The sequence below is a fragment of the Cervus elaphus genome, chromosome 3, assembly GCF_910594005.1.
Source record: "Cervus elaphus chromosome 3, mCerEla1.1, whole genome shotgun sequence".
Taxonomy (NCBI): domain Eukaryota; kingdom Metazoa; phylum Chordata; class Mammalia; order Artiodactyla; family Cervidae; genus Cervus; species Cervus elaphus.
Window position 1 is genome coordinate 27,491,371 of NC_057817.1, and position 27,263 is coordinate 27,518,633.

Sequence of the window (27,263 nt, forward strand, 5' to 3'; positions counted from 1 at the left end):
AAGTATGTTGCTGCAAATGGCATTATTTCATTCTTTTTTATGGCTGAGTAATATTCTAGTATATATATGCCACATCTTCGTAATCCATCCATCTGTCAATGAACATTTAGGTTGCTTCCATGTCTTGGCCTGTGTAATCAGTGAAAGGTCTATGATTCTTTAGCAGACATGGGACAGGACAAGGAGCTGGAGGGCAGTAGGGAGCCATGGTGTCAGGCACTGTGCTTCATCCCTCACAGCTCACTGTCTGTAGGTTTCTGTCTGTGAATGGAACAGAATGATTGCATCCAGGTACATGCACAGGTCTGGGCATCTGTGTGGAAACACGTACGTGTGTGAATATGTGTATACCTGTGTGTATGTGCTGAAGAGAGGACATCTGTGGGTACAACAGGGTATGACTGCAGTGTGTGTACACAAGTGGACAGGGTGAGACAGGGTCACATGTGAAGAACTGGACTCCACAGTGTGGTGGGAGTGGAGATAGGCAGGTGCTGCTGGGGGTCATACTGGGGAGGTACCCTCTGGCTGGGGAACCCTAGCTCTAACTTGGGCTCCTCTAGCTACCCCTCCTGCCCTGCAATTACTGCAGCTCCAGCCAGGACAGCCTTCTTGAAGTTGGCCTTCTTGAAGTTAGACAGCCTTCTTCAAAGGTACTCAAAACTTTTCCCAAGAACTCCAGTAAGTGAAATATTGATTATATTCACAGAATTCTTACTATATTTTCAGCTTCTTACATATAGTAATATATTTAATTCTGAAACCTCCCTGTGTTAGGTACTATTCTTATTTTACAGATCAACAGTAGAGAGATTAATTAGGGAGGTAAAATACAAGGGATAAATGAATCTTCATTAGGTGTAGAGAGAGCAGGACTGAGGCCCAGAAACAGTTGAAAAGTAAAAGCAAGATTGGGAACAGAATCTGGGCCCTTTCTTCTTATTCCAGGCTGGACTGGCTGATATACTGTAGCTAGAATCACATCAGGAAGGGCTGCATTTAGATGCATCAAGAGACTCTCAAGGAGGTCTCTAGGGTTAATAGTGGAAGAACAGGTCCCAATTCATCCAAGAACAGAGTGGACCACACAAGACCACAGAGCTTCAGCCCATTCATATCTACTACATGGCAGACTCTGGAGATGGGTGGATGAGATATGTCACGGTCATCAAAGGATGCTATGAAGTTGCATCCAACACTCCAAGTGCTGCTGTCAAGTGTGAGGCAGGTGTGGGGGCAGATGGGGGCTGACCCCTCAGGATCTCTTTCTCTGAGAAGCAACTGGTGACACCTCTCCTCTCTTCGGAAGGCACTCGACTCACAAAGCTTTGTAAATAGACAAGGACTGACTCTCCATAAATGCCCCAGGCTGGAATGTGGCCTGTGGCCAGGAAAGCCACTCAGAAAATTGGTCCCCAGACCACAAGCATTGGCCTGGGCCCAACAGGTGACTAAAATCTGACCCCATGGCCCTTGGCGTCTCTAGCCTGACATCAGGCTTGGGATTTGGAAAGAAAATCTGTGGTCTGCAACCAGTCCTCAGTGATACTGGATGCAGGATACTCACCATCAATCCTGCCTACAGCTCCTGGGGCACATGGGGTGGGGGGGAGGGCAGGGAGGGGCATAGTTCTTCCTTTTTCACTTCCCGTAATCTTCCTTCATTGACATGATCAACACGGCAGAAGGTGGAAAAACCTGACTTTGAATATCAGAGAATCTCATCACCTCCTAGCAAAATGCAGGGAACACGAAATCCACCTGAAGAAGTGTGCAGAGGAGCGGCTCTGCTTTCAGGCAGCTGCTTTGCATTGGGTGTGTTGGTCAGAATGTTTATACCATTGGTGTCGGTCAGAAAGGATCAAGGGGGCTAATGCGTGAGTCCAGTGGGGCCCTGTTCCCTGTCCCTCAGGTGAATGGCAGGCTACCAGCCAAGTTCTGGTCCCATTCCTCTTGCATGAGACTGCTGTTTATCCAGGAGGTAGGCCTTTTGGGTACCTGTTCTCTGGGCAGGAACCCAGAAAACACAGCAGACATTCTGGCACTAGCGAACCTTAAAAGGTAAACCTGGGGCCTCTGGCCAGTGACTCACCTTAGCCCCACCCAGGGACATAGAAAGCAGGGACCATTGTCCGCCAGATAGGTTGGTGATGTAATCCTTTGTGCAACAGAAAAGAATGTGAGCTCCTTGAATGGAGGCTTCTCTCAGGCCTGTGTGGCAAGGAAAGAACCCAGAAATCCAGCCTTTCTCAGGCCACCCCACTGCCACAAACTGGCCTACCTTCTGCACCCCCTCCCAAAGGTGCCTTGTGAAAATGCAGACCAAACTACACCAGAAACCTGGAAGTAGCCAAACTGGAACTTCTGATTCCAAAGTTCATGTTTTCCTCCTCTGTGGTATGTTGTTCCCAGCCCATGGTCAGATGATTTGTTCATTTAAAACCTGGACCACCCAACTGTGTCCATGTCCTCCAGCCCTAATCTGCCAGGGTCATTTTCCCCAGGGCCTGTCCTCAAGTGCTCGCACCAGGGCAGTAGAGGGAGGCTCACCTTCAACCCCATCACTGTATTTCTTTCTGCTCCATTTCCTGGTTTAAGGCCTTCTGCCACCCACCCACCCACCCACCACCAGACCACTGCCCAGAACTAGAGTTCCTTGCCCACCAAGCACTATGCCTGACCCTCAGTGGCCATTCAGCGCTTATAGAGTGAGTGGATCAATGAATGCAGTTCTCAGCAACTCTGGCAAGATCAGCTGCCTGTGGACCCCAGACCGGGAATCAGTCCTCCATCATGCATGAATCAACCCCTTCTTTCCCTTTCACTGGGTTTTCCTGGTAGCTCCAGGGGCCCTCACACACACACAAACACACACACACACAGAACATCCCCAACCCTTAAGATCCTGGTCCTCTGATATTGCCATCAACTGAAGTCATGTGGACCCACACAGCGAAAGGGGGGTTGCTTCCTGGTAATGTCTCCCCTTTTCTTTTCCCTCCCCCAAATCCAGCCAGCTTTGTCTTTGCTCTGGGGATAAAGAGCCTGAAGAATCTAGGCCCAAACAGCAGGAACGCTCCAACTGCTACATAACTTTTTATTGCAGAGGAGGAGTCCCAGGAAAAGAAGGGGATGGGGCAGTTCAGAGGGGAAGGGTGCTGTGTCCAGGGAAGACAAATGCCATGCTTCCCAGTGGCACAGCGTCCAGCCTATCCCCACACTGGGGACGGGTCTACCATGGTCCAGTAAACTGCATTCAAAGACTTTATACTCTAGGGTCGGGGACAAGAGGGAGAGGTAAGACGAGGGTCGGAACCATGGGAGAGGGCATCTGAGATAGAGGTCCAAGTCACTGGGGAGGAAGCTAGGGTTCCTTAACTTCTCCGGAGTGGGGCAGGAAGGATTCAGCATCCGCGTGAGCCGCTGCAGCGTAAACCCGCGACACAGCCGGGGGAGCCGCAGAGGGCACAGCCGCCGCCAGGGGCGCTCGTCTCCACGGAGCTGGGACCCGCTCCGGGCGGCAGCAGCGCCTCGGCGCCCGAGGCTGAGCCCGGCAGGCCGGTGGGAGCACTTCCCAGGACTGAGCGGAGAGCGGCTGTTGGAGGAAAAAGCTCTATCGTCTCCCCTGCCCTTTCCGCCCCAGAAGACAGACATACAGATATACAGATGCGCAGACACCTCCCCCTACCAGGAGACAGACGTGCAAACTCCTCAAAGTGACAGATACACAGACCCCATCCCCTAAGAAACAAACTCGGGAATGTCCCCTCCCTGGAGTCAGCCCCAGATTCTCCCCCACGCGAGAATAAAACAGTTTCTTCCACGGGGATGAACCCACAGACCTTCCTCCCACACCCCAAGACACACCAACAGATCCCCCGCCAAAGAACAGACCACAGAACTCCCTTTCCCGATACACACAAACACCAGTAAACCATCCCCAAGAGAATAAAAGCAGCCCTCACAAATGGGAGACACAGAGGAAGTGGCTCCCCACTCCCTCCCCAGAGAGGATACATACCCAGGGTGGGGAGGGGATAACATGTGACCCCTTTCATCCCAAGTTACTCTCTTATTTACTTACTGACATTTCCTGCCCCAAATCCCAGACCAAGCCTGCAGGGAGAAGGAGGGAGCAGGTGAGTGAATCCATCTACCAGACAGAAAAGTCACCCTTCTTCAAAACAAAGCACTTCTGGCCCCTTCCAGACAGGCAGAAATCCTTCCATTCTGAAAGCTCCTTGGGTCTCTCAGATCCCCTCAGCCCTTTCGAGTAAAGACTCCTTCTGGACCTTTACATTCAACCCTTCCTGTCTTAAATTCAAATAATTCTTTTACTGAAGAATTCTTAGAGAAGGGAGAAGGCAGAAGATCTACACTGTCTTTAGCTTATCTTGAAATTAGACCCCATGATGGGGGCATTTTGAAGGCAGGTCCTAGAGGAGGTAGGTCAGTTGTCTGGAGAATATTATTCAAGCCTCACCCAGTCAGTTTCTACCTGTGGGTCCTTAAGGTGGCCTTTTATTCTCTGAGACTCAGTTTCCTCATCTGTAAAATGGGGATAATAGAACCTCCTCCTCCCCCCCAGGAGTTTAAAGGAGACAATAAATGCAGCTTGTCTGCTGCACAATGGGTTCCCTTTCCTTCCCCTCAGCCTAGTGGGCCCAGCTGAAGCTGGAAGCCCTTGGGTCTCTACCTGCCTAATGTTAAAAGCCAGACCCTACCTGTCGCCATAAACCCTGCCTTCCCTAGGCCTGAAGGAGAGAGGAGCAGAGCTGAAGGCGCCCACACCAGCGATCTTACTACCCCTGGCTGGGCCTTGGTCCTTGCAGTTGTCTCAGTATACAAACTGGCCCCTGCTTTCTGATCCTGGGAGTAAAAGAGTCACTCATCACAGGTGCTAAGGTTACTTGTTAGCTGGGACCCTTGGTCTAAAGGTCTGTGAGATGGTGGGAAGAAAACTGACTCCAGGAGAACAGATCCCTGGATACCCAGCTCACCTCTCCTCACCTTATCCCCCACCCCAGCTGGCGAGGACCCAGGCAGGATCCTCCCAAAGCCTCTCTACTCCTCGCCTTGACCACATCTGAAGCACCGCCTAGCCCTCACCTGCTCTCCTCGCCCTCCAGCAGTTTCCTGTAGATGGCGATCTCAAACTCCAGGCCCAGCTTGACGATCATGAGCTTCTGGTACTCACGCAGCTGCCGCACCATGTCCTGCTTGGCCTTCTGCAGGGCAGCTTCCAGCCAGACCAGCTTGCCCTTGGCGCTTCCTGAGGCACTTTCCTTCTGCAGAGCGGCTGGGTCCTTGCCTCTCTCTGGTTCACAGGGCTGGGGACAAAGGGGGCAAAGAACACAGACAGGAGGACATCCTCAGCCCCTCCCCACTCAAGGATCCACACCTTTCTCCATAGCCGGAGGGCCGAAGAGAAACTAGAGATCGTTAAGGGGAATGAGTGTGCCTACTCTGAAATCTGTGTTTGTGTGTCTGCCCCACTCCCAGGGTGGAGGTTGGGGACCAGCCTTCTTAGATGACTGAGAGCCTTTTGCATCTAGTATGTGTGTGTGCATGCTAAGTTGCTTCAGTCATGTCCAACTCTTTGCAACCCCATGGACTGTAGCCCACCAGGCTCCTCTGTCCATGGGATTCTCTAGGCAAGAATACTGGAGTGGGTTGCCATGTGCTCCTCCAGGGGATCTTCCCAACCCAGAGGTTGAACCCGTGTCTTCTGCAGCTCCCACCTTGGCAGACTGGTTCTTTACCGCTAGCCCACCTGGGAAGCCCACATCTAGTATAGTGACACTTCCAAAATGAGCTAGGGGCTGGGAAGCATCAAATACATTTTAGCATGTCATTCTGGGGTTATTGTTTCATCAGGGAATGAACAGGAAGAGTATCCTTTCCTCATAAGAGACTGGAATTTGTAGTTTTCTAGGGAAAAAAAATATTGATAATAAAGGCCTGCCTTGGTGAGGCATACTTGCTGCCTAGGGAACCAGTCGGGGAATCAGAGCAGCTGAGGCTGCTGGGAGACTGGGCCCACCCAGCCACCACTCTGTCACCCCTGGAACCTGAACAGTTTGTCCCTCCTCAAAGCCAGGGGTTCCTGGAGAAGGGAGAACCCCCACAAATATCCTGCAGAGCCTGAGACACTTGTCTCTGCAGAAAACAAGAACTGACTGGAAGCAGAACCTCTTCCCTTTGCGGGGTGGAGCATGGGCTGGGGCAGGAGCTTAACTAAGAGGGCGGCTGAGAAAAAAGAGGAGCGGGTGAGAGGGAGAGAGGTGGGGAGAAAGAGGGCATTCATGTGGGAACCTTCTCTTTCTGGAGCCTAAAGCCTGAGAAACACAAATGCCTACAGAGCCTGGCTGGAGACATCAAAAAAGTATAGGCCAGGGACTTTCCTGGTGGTTCATTGGCTAAGACTGCACTCCCAATGCCCAGGGCCTGGTTCCATCCCTGATCAGGGAACTAGGAGTTCTGTAACTAAGACTGGGCACAGCGGGGGTGGCAGGGAGGGAGGGGAAAGGGAATAAAGGCCAAATGTAAAGTATATGTGGATAGTACCCAGCTCTACAAAGAAATATACACACTCTAATTTTCCTGAAATCACAATGATGTCTTTCCTGTTTTCAGTCTTTCATTTCTTCACCTTAGATAGAGAACTAGATCCAGAGCCTAGCTGTATCTCTTTGACAAGAATGACAAAGAGTACTAGCCAAGGTGAGGATAAATGGCAAAGATCCCTCTGCCTCAGTGTCAAAGGATGCAATCTGGAGTGGTGGAGTCTGCGGCACACTGCAGGAACATGACCCCCATGTGAAGATGAAAGAGAAGGTAGAGGCCTCTCTTCTCTCACCAGATGTTACTGTGTGAGACCATGTGAGACCAGTTTAATATTGCCAGATCTGCATGTTTATAGAGGGAATCCATGGTACTGAATTTCTAGGTAAGATCTTGCCATTTCTGAAGATGGGCTCAAATTTCACACTATAGGACAATCACAAAACATACAGACTTAAAAAAAAATATATATATATACATAAAAAATGATATACAAACAAGCATCCATATGCATACATTTTTACCTACATGTTAATTACGTATCCACATTAAAAAAAAAAAACTCAAAGTCCTGGGCAAATGGAAGCATGGTATATACACACATAACCACACTCCTGTTTGCTCAGACATTCACAAAGAGAAACTCTATCCAAAGGATGGGGGGAAGGTCTAGTCTAGTCTAGGATGCGTCACCAGCATCACCACTCAGCCACCCCAACGCCCGCCCCTCACCTGGCTCTTGGTGCCATCCACTTCTGCTGTCAGCCGCTGGATGGCCTGGTTCAGCCTGTTTAGCTCCTCCTTACTGTGTCGCAAGTTCTGCACGTGTTTCTGCACTGTTGCCTTTATCCCCTCGCACTGTGAGGTGGGGACAGCCAAGTGGGGTGGGGGGTTGATCAAGAAGATGAGGAAGCAGCAGGTGCATTCACTGGAGATCAGCAAGACCGTTCCAGCACCCACCCACCCACTTGCTATCATGGGTGGGTCACTTGACTCCTCTGAGCCTCTGCTTCTCCATCTATAAGATGGGAATGGTCATCCTTTCTATCCCCAGAGGTGGTTGAGAGAAGGAAGCGCACTTGGCTGGCACCAGGGCATGTGGGTCACCAGGTCTGTGGATGCCAAAGGTAGTGTGAACTCAGCCACAAAGGGAAACAGTGCAGCAGTTTGCTGAGTCTTTGGACTGAGACCACACCAAACTGACCCCAAGAATCAGGGTAGCTAACCCTAGGAAATCAATTCCCGTCCTTCACTACACAGACTCATCTAAATGAATTCAAAAGGCAGTTAATAAAATTCAACATTCCTGAATTTTAAAAATACTTTTTCAAATCTAAGAATATGAAGAAACTTTCCTAATATGAAGAAAATTTCCTAATTCCTAAATATGAAGAACTTTTCCTAAGAAAATTTCCTAACCTTCCTAAAAGGTTATTAATCAGTGACAAGAGGTCCAGTTTCCAGCTACTTTCCCAAACCCCAGGCCACTCTGGGACCACATTATGGGACGACAAGGGACCAAATCAGTGGGCCTTTACCCTTCCTGCATCCTGTCTGTACATGCCAACATCTAACCAGTTGGGTACGGTGACCATGCTTTCACAGTGCCTTACACTCTCCAGTATTTTTCCTCCACCATCCCCCTGGGGCTCAGGACCACCCGTGAAGTAGACCAGGGAGATGTTCCTGTATCTATTATCTTCCCTCGGGCAAGCTGATGCTCAGCCACCATGCAAGAAGTAGGGACCCTGAGGGATATGACCGACCCTGCAGTCAATGGCTGAGCCTGGCTGCATCTTAAGTCCACGCACTTTGCTCTACTCCCCAAGGAACAGATAAAGTCACACAGGCCCTTCAACACAGAGAATAGGAACTGTTCACTCCAGCCCAGTGCAAATTTCCTTCCAAGGTATTGATAGATAGGGTGTGGGGAATGGATGAAAAGAGACTGCAAAACTTCATTTCCCACCAATCTCTGCCCTATTCTTACTGCCTGTACCCGCTCTTGTTCCCAAAAGCTGAAGACTCAGCAGGCAAGCTTGTGCCTGGCGGGGTCCAACAGATCTGGACTGAGTTCAAGATCCCTCCTCCTGTGTGAACTAATGAGCTGTGTAGACAAGTCTTACCATGATGAGCAGAGCTGTTCTCTCCTCCAAGCCTCCCGTGGTCCCTGAAACTCAGCTGTAGCCCAGAGAGCTCCTAGAATGCTCAGCTCTGAAGGACAAAGCCTCTTCTTCCTGGTGGCTCTGTGACCTCATCTTGTTACATTTGCAGAGTTCTGATTGGGGAGAGTGGTGGAAGGGGCCATCCTGTGAGCCCAGAGGGGAACATGTTAGTCTCTGAGCTGGAATGGACCTTCAAGGAAAGAGGAGGAGGAGGAAGCGGGGTGGGGGAAGGAAAAGGACTTCAGGTGGGGGAAACGTGTGGAGCTGGGGAGTCTGGGCTTTGGGAGTGGGCAACAGGGAGCCACAGAAAGTGCTTGAAGAGGCCAGCAGCCTGGTGTATGTACAATGCAGTGTGGAAGGCCTGTCTGATAGCAATGCAGAATACAGATAGGAGGGAGAGAGACTCTGGCTGGGAGTTCATTTCCACTAGTAGGTAAGAAATCTGAGTAAAGACAGGACTCCAAGCTGAAGGAGTAACAGGGACCAGAGAACACAAGTTGATCGGCATTTTCTTCTGTTTGATAAATTTCTCATACATACAAGAGTATATATAACATGCATTTGATGATTTAAATAGCGACATAATAAAACAAGCCCCTGTGTGCCCACCAGAACCTTCAAAGCCCGCTGTGGGACTGACCCTTCCTGCTTACAGCATCCTCTCCCTCTGACCCCATTCACTCTGCAAGGTGACCACTATCTTGGGTTTTTGTGTTAAGCACCCCCTTGTGTTTTCTTTATTGTTGTATCATATGTGTATGAATTCCTAAGCAACTGTTTTAGTTTTGCCTTCCTGTAAGATTTCTATAAATAGAATTACATGCAGGCTTCTATGACTTACTTCTCCCTCCTCAACATTCTAATTGTGCGATTCAACCATTCTGATGCATGTAGCTTAGTTTGTATTGCAATGCTGTAGAGTATCCCAGTGTGATTATTGCTCCTAGGGGTATACACATGTGCTTTTTTTTTTTTTTCTTTTGATCATAGCAAACAATGCTGCTATGAACTTTGGGATATGTATTTGCTAGCGTACTTTGGCAAGAGTTTTTTTGCGGTACTGGCTGTCAAACTTTTTTTTATAGCCATAGCTCAAGTTATAAGAAATACATTTTAGGGACTTCCTTGGTGGTCCAGTGGTTAAAAATCTGTGTTGCAATGCAAGGAAGACAGATTCTATCCCTGGTCAGGGAGCTAAGATCTCACATGCCAGGAGAGCAACTAAACCCAAGTGTTGCAATTACTGAGCCCACAGGCTCTGGAGCCCACGCAACACAGCCAAAGACCCGGCATGACTCAGCGATGATCCCATGTGCTGTAACTAAAACCCAACATAGCCAGTTAAATAAATAAAAATTAAATAAATTTAAAATATATATATTTTATATCATGAATCGGTACCTATATACATATCCACACACATAAACTGAAATAAATTTTATGAAAAATTATTTCTACTATAAAGTGCCCTCTGATCCTCTAATCGGTCACTTTAATGTTTCACTTTCAATTTACTGACCTAGGTTTTCAGTAAGGGCTCATGTTTAGGTTTTCATATGTTTCAGTTTTTTCACCAAGCCTTATGTTTAGGTTTCATTTCTTATAAATAGCATATTAACCTCATTATTTGTTAAATAATGTAATGAAAATGAAATATCCATGAACTAACTTACTGACACAAGAACCCATTCTGTCCTCTCCCTCTCACTCTGGAGGTAACCACTTCCTTGAATTTGTGTAAACATCCCCTTGCTTTTTTTTTTTTTTAAGTTTTATCACATATATTACATATATCTAAAAATATATCTGTAAGGTTATCTTGTTTGTTTTTTAATAAAAAGGGTATCAGTTACACAGGGCTTGCTTTTTTTTTTGTCTTTTAACATTATATAGCTAGGATTCCTCCCTGAGCATTCATAGTATTCTATTGAGCAAATATACTACACTTCTATGTTATTTTGTTTTATTTTTTCCTTTTACAAAGTTGATTCTACAACCATTTTTCTAAATGACCCCTGATGCACATATGTGAGAATTTCTCTTTGATACACATCTAAGATCTAGGAGTAGAACTTGGGGATCTTAGGATGGTCAAATGTTCAACATGACAAAACAAAAATTATTTGCCAAAGTTATTATAGTAACAATTTACACTTTGATCGGCACTGTATGACTTCCCAGGTGGCGCTAGTGGTAAAGAATCTGCCTTCCGATGCAAGAGGATCAAGAGACACAGATTCGATCCCTGAGTTGGGAAGATCGCCTGGAGTGAAACATGGCAACCCACTCCAGTATTCTTGCCTGGAGAATCCCATGGACAGAAGAGCCTGGTGGGCTACAGTCCATGGGGTCGCAAAGAGTCAGACATGACTGAGTAATAGGCATGGCATGGCAGGACAGCACTGTATGAAAGATTCATATATTCTCCACATATCTTAATTTTCAACAGTTTAATGGGGACTTCCCTGATGGTCCAGTGACTAAGACTCCATGCTCCCAGTGCCAGGGGACTGGGTTCAATCCCTGGTCAGGGAACTAGATCCCACATACTGCAACTAAGAGTTTTCATGCAGCAACTAAAGACCCCATTTGCTGCAACTAAGACCAAGAACAGTCAAATACATAAATAAATATCTTTAAAAAACAATTAAAAGGTATAATCAATCTCATTTTTGACCTTGCTTTAAATTTTCATGATTACTGTTGAGGTTGAATAGCTCTTTAAATGTTTATTATCTATATGTATTTGCTTTCTTTTGACCATTTTTTCTATTGGGTTGTTTGCCTTATTCCTATTGGATTACAGGTGTTCTTTATATTTCTAACTATTATTATTTTACCACTTATATGTATCACAAATAGCACTTTCAAATTTATAGCTCCTTTTTTTATTTTATGGCATATTTTTATCAATAAAAGTTCTTAATTTTAATGTAGTCTAACTTATCAAGCTTTTATATTAAGCACTCTGTGTGACTTGCTTAAAAGTCCTTTTCTATACCAAGATCAGAAAGGTGTTCTTTTTTTTTTCTTCTTAGAGTTTTAAAGTTTTGCATTTGATGTGTATAATTTTAATTTGCTTGAAATTGGTTTTGTGTATCACAGAAATCAGGGATCCAATTTCATTCTTTCCCATGTGGCTAACCAATGTATAGTTCTTTCTTTGCTATTGATCTGTGAATCAAAGATATATATAGCTATACATCTATATAGATATAGATATAAGATGTATTTAACTGTGCATATTATATATAATTTTATTTATGTCTTATTTATTTAATACATTTATATCATATATACACACAAGAATAAATTGACCAATGTAACAAAACAGAGAGCCCCCAAATTGATATGTATTATATATATATATATAAATATGTCATATATAAATATATGATGCAAAATATTATACAGTATGTCATAAGCATAAATTATGCAATACATATGTTTTATATATGTATGTATACTATACACATCAATTTAGCAGCTCTCTATTTTGTCTCATTGGTCAGTTTGTCTAATCTTGTATAGATACTTTTGCCCTGAATTTCTGTAGCTTTCTAAAAGGGCAAATACTCATTCTTCCTTTTACACCAGTGCCTTGACTATTCTCAAACTTTTCTCTTCACCATAAATTTTAGAAACAGCTTCTTAATATTTATGTAAACCCTTGTTTGGAATTCAATTGTAGTGGCACTGACACTGTAAATCAATTTAAGGACAATTAATGTCTTTTTTTCTCTCAACTATGCTATGTCTCTTCATTTAGTTAGGTCTGCATTTTGACTTCATTTCCTGTAACATTTCATAAAATGTTTGTATTTCTCTAGGCATAGTTCTCTCACATATTTGTTAGATTTATTTCTAAGTATCTTATGGGTTTTAAAGTCATTAGTTTATCCATTTTATTGGGAGATAATTTACATACAGTAAAATACACACATTTCAAGTGTACAGTTCAACAAGTTTTGATAGATGTTTGCCCTCATTCAACCATCAGTGAATGAAGATAAACGACATTCCAGCAATCATCTCAGTAGTTTCCTTCATACCCCTTTGCAGCGATCTTCTCACCTCATCCAAGACAACTACTGATCTAATTTCTAGCAATGGAAATTAGTATCGCCAGTTGGAGAACGTCCTATGAATAGAAGCACACAGTATATACTCTGATTATTTTCACTTAGCATAATGTTTTTGAATCATCCATGTTGTTTCATGAATCAGTAGTTCATTCTTTTTTCTTGCTGAGTGATCATCATCACATGAATATATCTCTGTTTATCCATTCACCTATTAATAAAATGTTTTTATTGTTTTTACTTTGGGGCTATTATGATTCAAGCTCCTAAGTAATTCATGTACAAGTCTCTGTGTAGACCTGTTTTCATTTCTTGTAGATAAATACCCAAGAGAGGAATTGCTGTGCCATTTGGCAAATGTATGTTTAAATTTATAAGAAATTGGCAAACTATTTTTGGGGTGCCTGTATCATTTTATCCTCCATGAATGTTCCAGATACTTGATGGTCAATCTTTTAAATGGTTAGTCTTTTAAATGATTAGTCTAGTGGGTAAGTTTTTTCTCATTGTGGTTTAATTTAGGTTTCTCTGATGACTAATAATGATGAACGGCTTCTCACATACTTCGGGTCAGTTCAGTCGCTCAGTTGTGCCCAACTCTTTGCGACCCCATGAACTGCAGCACACCAGGCTTCCCTGTCCATCACCAACTCCCAGAGCCTACTCAAACTCATGTCCATAGCATCGGTGAAGCCATCCAACCATCTCATCCTCTGTCGTCCCCTTCTCCTCCCGCCTTCAATCTTCCCCAGCATCAGGGTCTTTTCCAATGAGTCAGTTCTTCGCATTAGGTGGCCAAAGTATTGGAGTTTCAGCTTCAGCATCAGCCCTTCCAAAGAATATTCAGGACTGATTTCCTTTTGAATTGACTGGTTGGATCTCCTTGCAGGCCAAGGGACTCTCAAGAGTCTTCTCCAACACCACAGTTCAAAAGCATCAATTCTTCGGTGCTCAGCTTTCTTTATAGTCCAACTCTCACATCCGTACATGACTATTGGAAAAACCATGGCTCTGAGTAGATGGACCTTTGTTGGCAAAGTAATGTCTCTGCTTTGTAATATGTTGTCTAGGTTGGTCATAGCTTTTCTTCAGAGGAGCAAGCATCTTTTAATTTCATGGCTGCAGACACCATCTGCAGTGATTTTGGACCCCAAAAAATAAAGTCTCTCACCGTTTCCATTGTTTCCTCATCTATTTGCCATGTAGTGATGGGACCAGATGCCATGATCTTAGTTTTCTGAATGTTGAGTTTTAAGCCAACTCTTTCACTCTCCTCTTTCATTTTCATCAAGAGGCTCTTTAGTTCTTCACTTTCTGCCATAAGGGTGGTGTCATCTGTGTATCTAAGGTTATTGATATTTCTCCCAGCAATCTTGATTCTCACATACTTACTGAATCTTAATACATCTTTTATTAGGTTTGTAAAGTGTCAATTGAAATCTTTTACCCATTTTGATTGAGTTGTTTGTCTTCTTGTTACCGAACCCAAGTCTAACTGCTCAACACTCAAAAACAAAGAGGCCAGGTTGGTGGAAAGAAACTTTGCTTTATTTTGCATGCCAGCAAGCAAGGAGGCAGGGTGGGGGGTGGGGGAGGTAGACACCTGTCCAAAAGCCGACTCCTCCCACCATTGACAGGGGGCAAGAGCTTTTATAGACAGAAGGAGGGGGTTACATGCAGAAATAGTACAGTCAACTCTGACAGTCATCATGAGGTTGGTCATCAGTGGTCTGACCAGTGTCAACTTGACTGTTTTAGGTAGTTTATCTTCAGTTCCATGGTCGGTTTGTTCTAGTTTCCTTGACGCCAGTTCTTGGAATTATAGCAGCTTATGTCATGGCTACAGTCTGGTCATCATATAGTTAACTTCTTCCGCCTGGTGAGGGTTTCAGTATCTATAAGATGGTTCACAGGATATGGCTCAGCATATTATCCACAGTCCTTGAGAGGGAACTAAATGTTCTTGATTATGCTTAATGACTACATTATTATTATGTTGTCTCCTTTGATTGTTTTCCTTTGTTTCTGCATTTTCTGACTTCTCTGATTAAACTTATTCTTTGGCTAAAGTTTTTCCATGGACAAAATGCAGGCAGAGGACATGAGGGGGCAAGGACTATGGGGTCCTGCTCCATTTCATTCTTATTGAGAGCTGAGTTCTTTACATTTACATTTAATGTAATCGTTGATATGATTGGTTTTAAGTCAATAATTTTGTTGTCTGTTTCACATTTGTCTGGTGTGGTTTTTTGTTGTTGTTGTTCTCTACAGTTCGTTTTCTGCCTTCTTTTGATTTAATCAAACATTTTTTAAACATTTCAAGGTTATTTATTCTATTGGTTTTTAGCACTTTTTTTTTTTTATAATAAACACTGTTTTAGGGATTGCTCTAGAGCTAAAATTGATTGTGCATCCTTGGGACTCCCCTGGTGGTTCAGTGGCTAGGACTCTGATTCCACTGGTGGGGCTGAGGTTCAGCCCCTGGTCGGGGAACCAAGACACTACAAGCCATGCAACTTGATCCAAAAAAAAGCATCCTTAATTTATCAAAGTCAGTTAAGATCCCCTGGAGGAGGACATGGCAATCCTCTCTCCAGTATTCTTGCCTGGAGAGTCCCATGGACAGAGGAGCCTGGCGGGCTGCAGTTCCTAGGGTCGCAAAGAGTCGGACTCAACTGAAGCATCTGAGCACACACACAAGTCATCTTCCTGGGGATTAAGCTGATGTGAGATGCTTCTGCTCATCCCTCTAATGATAGCATCTTGGTTCACATTTCATGACTGTTGATTAATTGTGAGCTTCCATTTGTTGTAACACTCTCTGGAAGAATTTCTAGAAGCCTGGGTTTGAATGGCATTCTTCTAGAAAGGATTTGTATTTGCTCTTGCCAGATTCAGGGGAGAACCACCAACCCGGGCTCATTTTAAACAACGTTCTCATGTACGGTACTGTGGGTATTTGCCACCAAAAGAAAAAAAAAAAAGTGAACTCCAGCCCAGAGCTGGATGAGGGTAAACTTGTGGTTTAAAGTTATCAGGAAAAACTTTTCTTTACCAAAGCCAAGGTCAAGATGTACATGTTTCTTTCCTCTCTTTTTGCGGATTCTTTTCCTGCTTCCCCTTTCACTGAGTATCATCCAGTTGCCTATTATGGACCTTGGATCCAATTCTCCCTTTTGTGGGCCTAGGCTTTGTGTCCAGTCCCCTAACCATAGTGGGCTTCCATCCATTGAATGCCAATGACCAACAGATGTCCCTTCCATGTCATCAGGCTTCATCATTCACATACTTCCTTGGAGTCATGCTTATTGTTATTGTTATCCAACTCTGATCACCTTCCATGTGTTCTTGCTAGCTCATGATGCATTAAAATATTTTGAAAGTCTATTATCTAGAATTTTAATGACAAAAAGTTTATTCAGAATTCCTAGTCTGACTTACTGCAAGGAAAGAAGTTGCAGAGAAAACAATTCACAAAGTTTGGTGACTCATTAGATAGAGAAAATAGGTGTCAAAGAGTTTTAAGCTGGAGATATTAGAAAGTGAAGGAGTCTTTTGGGCCTAGAAAAGAAAACAACAGTCTCAAAGGCCCCTTGATGAATCATCTAACTTTGGAGAAAACAAAGCAAAACTTTAGTTCCACCCTGATGCTCCAGGCCAGTTGCATCTATCTGGGACTTATCACCCCCTGTCCAGAAACCTTCCACCCCCTACACCTGCCCAGAAGACTTATCACCCCCTGCCCAACTACAAATGTCATCTCAACAAAAGAATATTCAAAATATCCTGCCTGGTTAACGTTTCCCTTATCGCTTCCACAAAACTCCCTATAAATATGAAGACTCCCTGATCCCTCTCGGTGCTCAGCCTGGTCATTAGGCTGACCGTCGCCCCTCTTTGCCTGAATAAAGGTAACCTACTTCTGTTGAGGTCGTCTTTCCTTTTCTGCCTCGCCCGAACTATACCTTACAGAAAGAACTGATAGAAAGAAGGAAAGGTGATGAATGGGCATCTGTAGATGGGAAAAATGATGAGATGTTTTTAAGGCTTTTTGAATTTCAATTATCAGTGCAACATTCACGTGGAGGTGCCCTGTGGTCAATTGGAAACCTCAGAGATGAACTCATTCATTCTCTTAACATTGCTCAGTGCCTACTATAAGCCAACACTGTGTCAGACACTTCCTAGCACTAGAGAATTACCTCAGAGAGCCCTGAGCCATCGGCGCACCCCTCCTCAATGTCCCCAGCCCTGAACACACAATAGCGTGGCCCAAGCAGCAGGCCCGCCCCCCCCCCCACCCCTCCCGCTTCCTGGAGACCCCACCCACCTGTTCCAGGCCTGAAATAATGGACAGAAAGATGCACACATATGATGGAAACTAGATGACTTTATTTTAAGCACAGATAGCAAGAAAGAAAGAAGATTTGGGAAAGGAAATGACGAACATTAAAGAGTGCAAGGGAAAGAAAGGTGGGAGGGGGACTTAGGTGTTGCCCTCTTCATGGGATCAGAGAGCCCAGAATCCTCAAATAGACTACATCCATGGATCACTCCTCCCAGCAGACTCTCTCAGCTGTAGGCAGGCAGGAGACAAGGAGGGAAGGAGGGGATTCCCACACAAGAATTGAGAAGTGGACAGTAGAGAAAGTGAGTCAGAATGACGGGTTGCACATGGTAGGGTTGGGCAGACGGGCCAGCTGGGAGGCTCGGAGAGGGTGAGATGGGCTGGGGCTCGGGTGCCTCCTCAAGTCCTGCCAACTCAACACTTCTTACAGCTGCTGCCACAGGCTCCCACCCCAGAGGACCTGATGCCACTGGTACGGGTGACTGAGAGGTCACCACATACAACTCCACCCCGGGAGCTGCTCACACCTGCACAGAGACAATAATGGTAAGTCAGAACCTTTGGGGGTGGCGGGGAGCTGGTCCCAACAACAACTCCCTCCCTAACACCCAGTAGGATGTCTCTGGATCATCCACATCTCCAGGGAGAAAGACAATCTGAACTCCCGTGTGGTCTCAGGACTCCCATCTTCTGGATGGGAATGACCTCAATCTTTCTTAATCTATTCTTCTGTACCTGGTTTCAGGAAGACCTCCATGGGGACAACCACGCTGATAAAATACCTGTTTTGATCTGGAACAAGATAACTGGAGTATGGACAAGTATGTTTGGACAAAGAGAAAGTCAGAGCTTCCTATGATGGGGAAAATAAGACTGACACTCTAACAGGCCTGGGATGAAGTATTATTCCACTCATAACCTGTCCACCAGCTCCCTCTTTGTAATTGTGTGGCTGCTAATGAATGGAACTCCTCTCCCTGGGTCTTTTCACCCTCAGAGCTAAGACATTCTTCCCACTATCTCACTTCAGTGTCTCCCCTTCAGGGCCCAAATTACTCACTGACATTCACAGCGTTGATGCCTTCACACAGCCTGATGTGGGAGAGAAAAGAGCATTAGGACTGGGTGTTAGTTTCTGACAACGATCCCAGAAGTCACATAGTCACCCACTCTGAACCCAGTCACCTAAGGAGCCACCCAAGTCCCTCCCCAGAAGGTCAGAGGAGGTCTGGGGTCCAGTACCCCTAGAGGCTCAGCATCTCCCCAGCTCTGTTCCAAGAGAACACAAGGGGTAAGACCTCCCAGGTCCCTCTAGGAAGAGGGTCCTACTACAGGGGGGCTGCCCCCAGGACTCCAGCTTCAGACTGCCTACCCTACTCCTACTGACTGGCTCTACCATCTACAATCCAGTCTCCCTGGGCCACAAGCTTTTCATCTCTCTAATCGAAATGTATTTTTCTATTTGCCCTTTCAGTTTGAGGCCATTTTTATCCTGTCCCTTAAGCAAGGGTGTTCTGACACCAGCTCCTAGCAGTTAGTTCACAGATACTGTTTTGTACATTTCTAGCCAACTCTGCATGAAATCACAGTGGTAGCTTGAGCCCAGTCATGACAGAAGTATTTATACCACTAAAATACACAAATGTCATACATCATAGACTTTTTATTCCCTCAGAGAACCAGAAAACTACTGTCCCTAACCAAATGATGTAGGAGCCCATTGGAAATCAGATAGTGGGCTCAACTGAGACTGTCCTCCTTAGCCTCTCCTTGGAGCAGAGAGGGAGTCAAAAAGGGTTCCAAGATGTGAGTAAAAGAAGGAATGGGGAAGTAGTAGAGGGGAAAAAAATGGACCAGGTCTATGCAATTGAGGCCCCAGCTGTGCAGAAGGTACCCACCTCTGTTCCTCTCCCTCCAGCAGGCGTCTGTATGTGGCAATCTCGATGTCCAAGCCCAGCTTGGAGCTCATTACCTCCTGGTACTCCTTAAGCAGGCAGGCCATGTCCTGCTTGGCCTTCTTCAAGGCTTCCTCCAGCCCCGCCAGCTTGCCCTGGGCATCATTAAGGGCCGCCTTGCCCTGCTGCTCCGCCTGGGTCACTGCAGCCTCCAGCTTGGAGTTCTAAGGGCCCAGGAGAGAACAAGGTGGGTTATGGTCCCTGGGTCTCTGTGTCCATTTCCTGGATGTGTCCAGTCTCTCCACCCAGATGAGATCACCCCAGGAACAGACCTCTCCCCTTCATCAACTGGGGCTCCCTGAGGGGCCATAACCTAGGACTCAAGTCATACAAATGGGTTGCAGAGTGAATGGTGAGATCCAGCTGGGCACACACACTGCCTCTGGGATCCTGGATGGGCCTCAAAAAAATCCTACCTGGGACTTAGCATTTTCAATCTCAGCTGTCAGCCTCTGGATCAGGCGGTTGAGCTCATTGATCTCCTCCTTGGTGCGGCGCAGGGTCTCCCCATGTCGGATCACCGTGGCCTTGATCTCCTCACACTGGGAGAGGAAGCAGAGAGACTCATGAAACTCAGGACAGGACCTCCCACACATTCAGGACAACGTAGATGATTTGCAGGTTGTCCAGTGCTCAGCCTGTGCAACCATACACGGCAGCCCTGCCTTCCTACCCCATTGAGATGTCAATACTTTATCTACCGTCCCTAAGGATCAGAATCCCCAGACAAAGGTAGCCTTTTTTAATATACACCTTGAATCCCTCCCAGCACCACGTCTAGGAGGCAGGTGTCCTGGACCACTCACCTTGCTGCGGTACCAGTTCTCAGCCTCAGCCCGACTGCGGCTGGCGATTTCATCATAGTGAGCCTTGATCTCGGCGACAATGCTGTCCATGTTTAAGTACCGGCTATTATCCATCTTGACAATAACTGAGGTGTCTGAGATGTGGGCTTGCATGACTCTCAACTCCTGTGGGGCCAAGAGTCATTCACATTACATACACCATCCAGAGCCAAGTAGAACAGAGTTCACATTCCACCTTTACACACACACACACACACACACACACACACACACAAGACTACAATTTCCAAAACCCTCACGCTTGCAGGCACCCCTGTCTATTTCCTCTGTACACAGGCTGGCCTGGGAATCAGGAGGACTGAGTAATGTCCTCTCTGCTGGTGCTCACCTCTTCATACAGGGTCTTCAGGAAGTCCACCTCCTCTACCAGACTGTGTGCATTGGCCTCCAGATCTCCTTTGCGCACATAGAGACAGTTAACCTCCTGGAGATAGAAACACACAGCAGTCCCTGGTCATTGCAGAGGATTTCCAGGGGGGCTCCACTTCTCCCAACCCCATCCCCAGCCCTGCAAAGCAAGTCATATGCATAGATCAGGAAGTCAAGAATAAGGGAACTAAGGTCTCCCACCAACTCTAGCAAAATGTCCTGTGTGACTTTAGAAAGTCCTTCCATCTCTCTAGGCCACTCTATAAAGGAAGAGCCAGAGCATTCCTGCCCTGTAGATCTCCTAGAATGTAAGAAGGGAAATGCCCTTCTATCGGTTGGAATAAAATATAAGTTTATTAACTGAACAAGGGCATACTGATGCCCTGAGGGCTACCAGACTCCCAGAAGACTATCCCACAAGCAGACCTACTCACCTGCTTGATTTTGACAAGCTCATTCTCTGCCGTGGTCCTCAGGGTGACCTCCTCTTCATACCTCCACAAGGTAAAGTAATTTGAAACAAGAGATTTAGCTAGTAATGGAAAGGAGGGCTCAACCTGACCCATCACATCCACCCCCCAGGATATCTGAAACATCCCTCTCACCCACATCTTAATTACACATTTCTCTAACTGAGACATGATTCACTTTAAAGATAGTGGTTTTGTTATTACTCAAGCATAATAAACTGCCTGGAAAGGTGGACGGAACTAGTAACTTGAACCAGTGATTATGAACAGTGGAGGAGACATAGTGTCATTTCTTTGTACCTCCAGTACCTAGCACAGTAAAGCAAAAGAGTAAGTGTTCAGAACAGACTTATGGGACGGGTGGATGGATGGATGGATGGATGGATGAACAGGGATATGGTCCCTATCCTAAGAAGTTGATAATGCAATAGAAAAAGGTTCTTTGCTGACATTTCAGCTTCTCTTCATGTGTCTTCCTGTCACTGCCTTTAAAGCTGACAAAAGTAAAAAGTGAGTTAATGAAGAAATAAGTTTCTAAAACCAGTGTGCTCAGTGGGTCCCCAGCTGTCGTATCATGTCAACCCTTCTGAGAGAAGTGGACCTTCCCAAATGCACTCACTTCTTCTTGTAGCCCTCCAGCACCTCCTGCAGGCTGTGGAGCTCGGAGGCCAGCCTCCCGCGGTCAGCCTCCACGCGCTCAGCCTCCCGCCTCAGAGTCTCGATGTAGCCGTTGAACAGGGGCTCCAGGTTGCTCTGGCAGCAGCGCTGGTTCTGGTAGAACTGCCACTTGGTCTCCAGCAGCTTGTTCTGCTGCTCCAGGAAGCGCACCTGCCACCCAGAGGAATAGTCACTCAGACAGCCATAATCCCAGCATCCTGCAGGATCCACCCCCCAAAACTTCCGCCGATTCCTTTCCCCCTTCCCACCCCAACACATACATGAGGATCTCTGTCACTGAGATGGCTGCAGATCTGAGTCCACGTACCCATGATCAAGTGGAAAAGTCCTTTCTCATGCCTGGCTTCACTGTGCCAGGGATCAGAATCCCTTCCCAAATGACCAAGCTTTCCCCTGGGAAACCTTCCCCAGTTAGGTCTCCTGCTGGCCCATTCCTGTCTGAAGTGAACATTAAAGGGAAGCCTCAGCTGGCCACAGGGTTCAATGTGAGAGTGTGTGAGTGAGTAAGAGTCAGAGGGGGATGCGGAGACAGGGTGGGGGCGGGGGACAACGAAGCATTCCAGGCAGCACTATCCCCAAAGGTGACCCTATAGTCTTATTTCTATTTCTTTTTTCTTCTGTTTCTATTTCTGATGTAAATTTCATATGTGTCCTATGGGGGACGGGGGTCTGTGTCGCCTCCCTCTGACATGCAGTTCCAAGCCCATTCTTGTCTCTCTTGTACATTATAACAGTGCTATCATACCAGGAGCCCCTGCACTATGCTCACATCTCTCTGGTCTGTCTGTGCCCTGGAAGTGTGTCCATCTCCTCCATCAGACCAGGGGTTCATCTGGTCCACATCTCTCCTGCCCCCTGACTAACCCTTCAGTGCCTACCCAGGAAAGAAGGTTCAGGAAGGGTGTGACCAAGGACACCCACCTTGTCAATGAAGGCAGCAAACTTGCTGTTGAGGCTCTTGATCTGCTCCTTCTCCTGGTGCTTTATGCGCTGTGCATTGGGGTCGACCTCCAGGTTGAGGGGCGTGAGGAGGCTCTGGTTGACTGACACAGAGGTGATGCAGGGAGGGCTGGGGCCACCAGAGCGATACCCGAAGCTGCGGCTGCTGGAACCAGCACGGAAGCCCCCACAGACACTGCGACTGCTGAAGCCCCCAGTGAGACCGCGGTAGCAGGAGATGCCGCGGTAAGGAGCAGCCGTGATGCAGCAGCGGCTGGGCCTGGGCCCGCAGGCCGAGGTGCAGCTGAAGGTGCGACCAGAACCGTACCTTTGAGTGGTCACACAGGAGCTGGAATTGTGGACTCCACTACGGGAGCTAAAGCAAGCTGATCCACAGGTCATAGTGGCTCAAGGCAGGAGGAGACGAAGCCAGAGGAAGAGGAGAAGTGTTCTGAGCTCTCCCTCACTGTCTGTGCCTTTTATAAACCCAGACACCTGGCACTGTCTGCGTCACCACATGGAGTAACCTTCTTGTCACCTTTATGGGCTTGGGGAATTTCTCGGTCATTTCTCCTCTCCTGGGATAATATCATCAAGATGGGGCTTTGGAAAATCCTACACTCAGGCAACTCTGAAGCCTTGGCAGAATTTTTTCCATAGTTCAAGGCCTGAGGGTGCCAAGGAGCCTAGGTCAACCAAGGTCTGGGGACTCTGCATTTTGTGAGATAATTGAGGAGAGGAAGGGAAGCCGGGTTGGGATGATGGTTTTCAGGTCAGCTGGACTCATAACCTCCGACTTTTAGTTTGGATCACAAGATGCGCTGAGACAAGGGACAAAGGGTGGGCCTGCCTGGGATGGGAAGATTGGGGTGGACCTTGGCAGCTTTGAGAGCAAGAGCCTTCCAGGGGCTTCACAGGCAGGGTCTTGGGGGCCAATTCTTCAGGGCAACCGATGACACTTGACCCTTGGCATGGCCAGAAGGAGATTGTGTTTACTCCCACCAAGACATGGAAAGCCAATCACATAACCAAAAAAAGTATTTGTTCAGCCACTTCATGCTGGGGGATCCATGAAGTGGGTAGATGTGTGTGAGCAGTGTGGTGTGAGAGTTCAGTATCTGAATCCCTAAAACCCCCTCTGTCCACCCACCTCCATCCCTCTTTGTGGGCCTTCAAGATTCCTCACCCACACCTAACAGAGTGTCTCCCTCAACTAGACCTTAAGTACAAGGCCACACTCCCCCAGACAGTCTCTTTCAAAGGCCTCCCTGTTTTCTCGGGCATTTTCAGAAGAGCTTCTCCAATAAACTCTGAGCCTGGACTGAGTGGTGGGACCTGGGATCCATTCCAAGAAACTTCAATGGGCAGGAAGCCCCAGTTCCCAGACTGGAAGACAAGGCAGGCCCAGGGTGGGGGTGAGGGGAGTGGGGAGGCCAGGATGGTTGGAAGGGAAGGTGCCTGGGGCAACCAATGAGCCATAGAGGGGAAATGATAACAACAATAATAACAGCTGATATTTATTGACCACTTACTATGCACCAAGCATTGTATTAATGCTTTACATATACACTCACTTTATCCATATCACATCCCCAGATAAGTTTTATTATCTTCATTCTAGATACAAAGGAAACTAAGGCTCAGAGAGGTTATGGAATTTTCACCCAGATTGCAAGGTGCAGAGCCCAGGCTTGAACCCAGGTATGTCTGATTCCAGAAACACTTTGACCATTATTCCATGGAGAAAAAAGAGGTGTGTCTCTGAAATGGGCATGCTGATGTTCAAGATGTTTCATAAGAATGCTGTGGGTTACCAAAAGTAGACACACACACACATCCCCTCCATGTACTATCCCCACATCCCATTTGCTTATACACGGTGAATATGGCCTTCTCCCGGTCAACTACCTCTCACACTCAGCTTGACAGTCTAAGCCCACCTTACCCATCCACCATATTCACCAAACCCCTGCTTCCTTTCCCCCTAACCTCATCCATCCCGTTTTCCAACCAAAGCGGACTCGCTGCCAGCGGTTCCTCCCACATCCTCTGGCCTCCCTTGCTTTGCGTCTTTGCTTAGACGGTTCCCTCTGCCTGAACCTTCCTCCCATCTCTCTTCTCTGTACATCCAGCTCTTCAGTGTTCTTCATCCCCAACCAAGCTGTCATTTCCTGCAAGACCATGCCCTGACCTCTGGCCCAAAGGCCCTGGAGGCTGACTCTCCCACCGAGTACCCTGGCATTAAAGCCAGACCCCCTGCAGCCTTGTATTAAAGTCCTTTGTGTGTGCCTGCCCAGCGTGGGGACTGCAGACTCCTTCCAACTCTGAGCCTGGCTCCTGTTGGGTACCTATTTGCTCCCTGCCTTAAATCGGCTCCAGGGGCCTATGGTGGGGGTAGAGACACGACACCAAGATAGAGAGACACGACGCCAAGATAGAGAGCTAGCTTTCCATCAGTTAGCTCTCTATCTTTCCAGACCAGGCACTGAACCTGTGTCTCCTGCATTGGCAGGTGGATTCTTTACCACGGAGCCCCCTGAGAAGATGGAGAGTTAGCTTTCCATCAGTTGACTGGTGGGTTGGAGATAAAGGGGGCAAGGGAACAATTTCTAGAAGATCTGGCTGAAAATGGAGCAGCCTCCCTCTTCCTCATCACTCTGACCACCAACCCTCTTTATGGGGAAGTGTGTCCTTGAATGTATCTGACATCAGAGCTGGGTCAGGAATTGGTACTGACACTTGGGGGACCACAGTGCTTTAGTCATTAAACCTGTCATTTCCATCCTTCTGGTTATGTTAGAGAGCACAACTCCGCCTGCAGCCCTCTGGTCTCTTGGAACTTTAAATGCACTTAATTATCAGTGTGAACAAAAGCTGATTATCAACCTCCTCACTGATTGTGATAGCACAGAAAATCTGCTCCATCCATCCACCAAAATGCAGAAGGCGATCCAAGCAAGCATCATGAAAGTGCTTCTGTAAGTCTAATTTAAATCTTTAAATTAAGGAAATTAAATACTTTGGGGTAAGTTCATTTCCTCTTGTGAGGGAGATACCAAGGGAAAACTTCTTCAATACCAATTTATTCCCTAAAGAAAATTGGAGTAGAGGGCTTCCCTGGTGGCTCAGTGGTAAAGAATCCACCTGCCAATGCAGGAGACACAGGTTCAGTCCCCAGTCCGGAAAGATCCCACATGCAGAGCAACTAAGCCCGTGTGTCCCAAACTACTGAGCCCACTTGCTACAACTAGAGAGTAGCCCCTTCTCTCCACAACTAGACAAAAATCCGCACAGTGACGAAGACACAGCAGAGGCAAAAATAAATAATTTTTTAAAGAAGAAAGAAAACTGGAGTAGAAATTCATAATCCTGAAGCCATTAGTCACACAGCTGGAGCTGGGAGCAGAAGCGCAGACACTGGAGGTGGGCTCCGTCTTCTACAGAGTATGGCACTAAGGTTACACTGAAACCCCTGCAAAATCAAAGCTGGACCAAAGGGATTCAGGTCTGCAAGAGAATTGGGAAAGACACCAATGGGGGCAGCAAGGCACTCCCTAGAAATGGGACACCAGGCAGCCAAAGCCAGGCATGGCTGGCCAGGGTGACCTCTGGTGTTCCAGGATTTAATTACCCCCTTGCATAATAACAAGTCATATTTAAAAGCAAAGGAAGCTAAAGATGATTTGCGTGTTTCTCTTTAATGCTAGCTGCTGAGTTCACACTCTGGTTTCCTCTGTCTGTAATTGGACACATAATTAACTACCATTATGACGGCTTGTAGCCTTCTAGGGTTGGTGGCCATGAGCAAGCATCAGTTGAGAAAAGGCTTTGGATCAGGCCGATTTCTCTTAGACCCCAAAACCTAGCAGTCTGGGCTCCTGCCTCCATGAGGACTTAACTCTCATTCAGTCCTAAAGACTCAGACCCTTGAGTCTTGGTGGAGGGCTGGGAGCCTCCTTCCAGATTCTGACTTTGCCCCTTGATGGACCCTTCTGTGCTTTACCTTGGTTTTTTTTTTTTTTCCCCCCATTTATTTTTATTAGTTGGAGGCTAATTACTTTACAACATTAAGTGGTTTTTGTCATACATTGACATGAATCAGCCATGGATTTACATGTATTCCCCATCCTGATCCCCCCTCCCACCTCCCTCTCCACCCAATTCCTCTGGGTTTTTTTTTTTTTTATCATTATTTTTATTTATATGTTTCTGGCTGTGCTGGGTCCTTGTTGCCACGAGGGCCTTTCTCTAATTGTGGGGAGCGGGGGCTACTCTCTAGTTGCAACAAGTAAGCTCAGTAGTTGTGGCTCTCAGGCTCTAGAGCACAGATTTAACAGTGTGGCGTACAGGCTTAGTTGCCCCATGGTATGTGGGATCTTTCCGGACCAGAGATCAAACCCGTGTCTCCTGCATTGGCAGGTGGATTCTTTACCACTGAGCCACCAGGGAAGCCCCCATGTTTGATCTTAAATAAGCCATTGGTTCACTCTGAGTTCACTCTGAGTTCACCTTCCTAATCAAGTAAATTGGCACAGTAATTCTGACCTCGGAAGAATGCCCTGGGGGTTAGATGAAATAATGCAGTATAAATTCCTCACACATTGTATGTGCGTGTGTACTCAGTCACTTCAGTCATCTCCTGCTCTTTCCGACCTCATGGACTGTAGCCCACCAAGCTCCTCTGTCCATGGGATTCTCCAAACAAGAATACTGGAGTGGGTTGCCATGCCTTCCTCCAGGGGCTCTTCCCAACCCAGGGATTGAACTCGATTCTGTTGCGTCTCCTGCATTCCAGGCAGATTCTTTAACTGCTGAGCCACCCAGGAA

General features: G+C 46.6%; 2 protein-coding genes across 3 annotated transcripts; both read right to left on the reverse strand.

The window, feature by feature from the left end:
* Window positions 1-3,134: 3,134 nt before the first annotated feature.
* Window positions 3,135-8,808, reverse strand: LOC122681480 (keratin, type II cuticular Hb1-like). 2 transcript variants are annotated; one of them, XM_043883638.1, is made up of 5 exons: window positions 8,691-8,808; window positions 7,297-7,422; window positions 5,110-5,330; window positions 4,085-4,116; window positions 3,135-3,595 (listed from the first exon to the last, which is right to left on the reverse strand). In XM_043883638.1, the coding sequence occupies exons 1-5, from the start codon at window positions 8,691-8,693 to the stop codon at window positions 3,405-3,407; spliced, it is 573 nt and encodes a 190-aa protein (XP_043739573.1). In that variant the 5' UTR covers window positions 8,694-8,808; the 3' UTR covers window positions 3,135-3,404. The 2 variants fall into 2 exon arrangements, with proteins under 2 accessions (XP_043739573.1, XP_043739565.1); XM_043883630.1 differs by having other exon boundaries at window positions 7,297-7,676; window positions 8,691-8,774.
* Window positions 8,809-17,193: 8,385 nt separating this feature from the next.
* On the reverse strand, window positions 17,194-22,838 carry LOC122681475 (keratin, type II cuticular Hb1-like). Its single transcript, XM_043883619.1, has 10 exons — window positions 22,823-22,838; window positions 22,419-22,765; window positions 21,439-21,647; window positions 20,784-20,844; window positions 20,309-20,404; window positions 19,921-20,085; window positions 19,531-19,656; window positions 19,058-19,278; window positions 18,220-18,251; window positions 17,194-17,686 (listed from the first exon to the last, which is right to left on the reverse strand). The coding sequence occupies exons 1-10, from the start codon at window positions 22,836-22,838 to the stop codon at window positions 17,574-17,576; spliced, it is 1,386 nt and encodes a 461-aa protein (XP_043739554.1). The 3' UTR covers window positions 17,194-17,573.
* Between the last annotated feature and the right edge of the window lie 4,425 nt (window positions 22,839-27,263).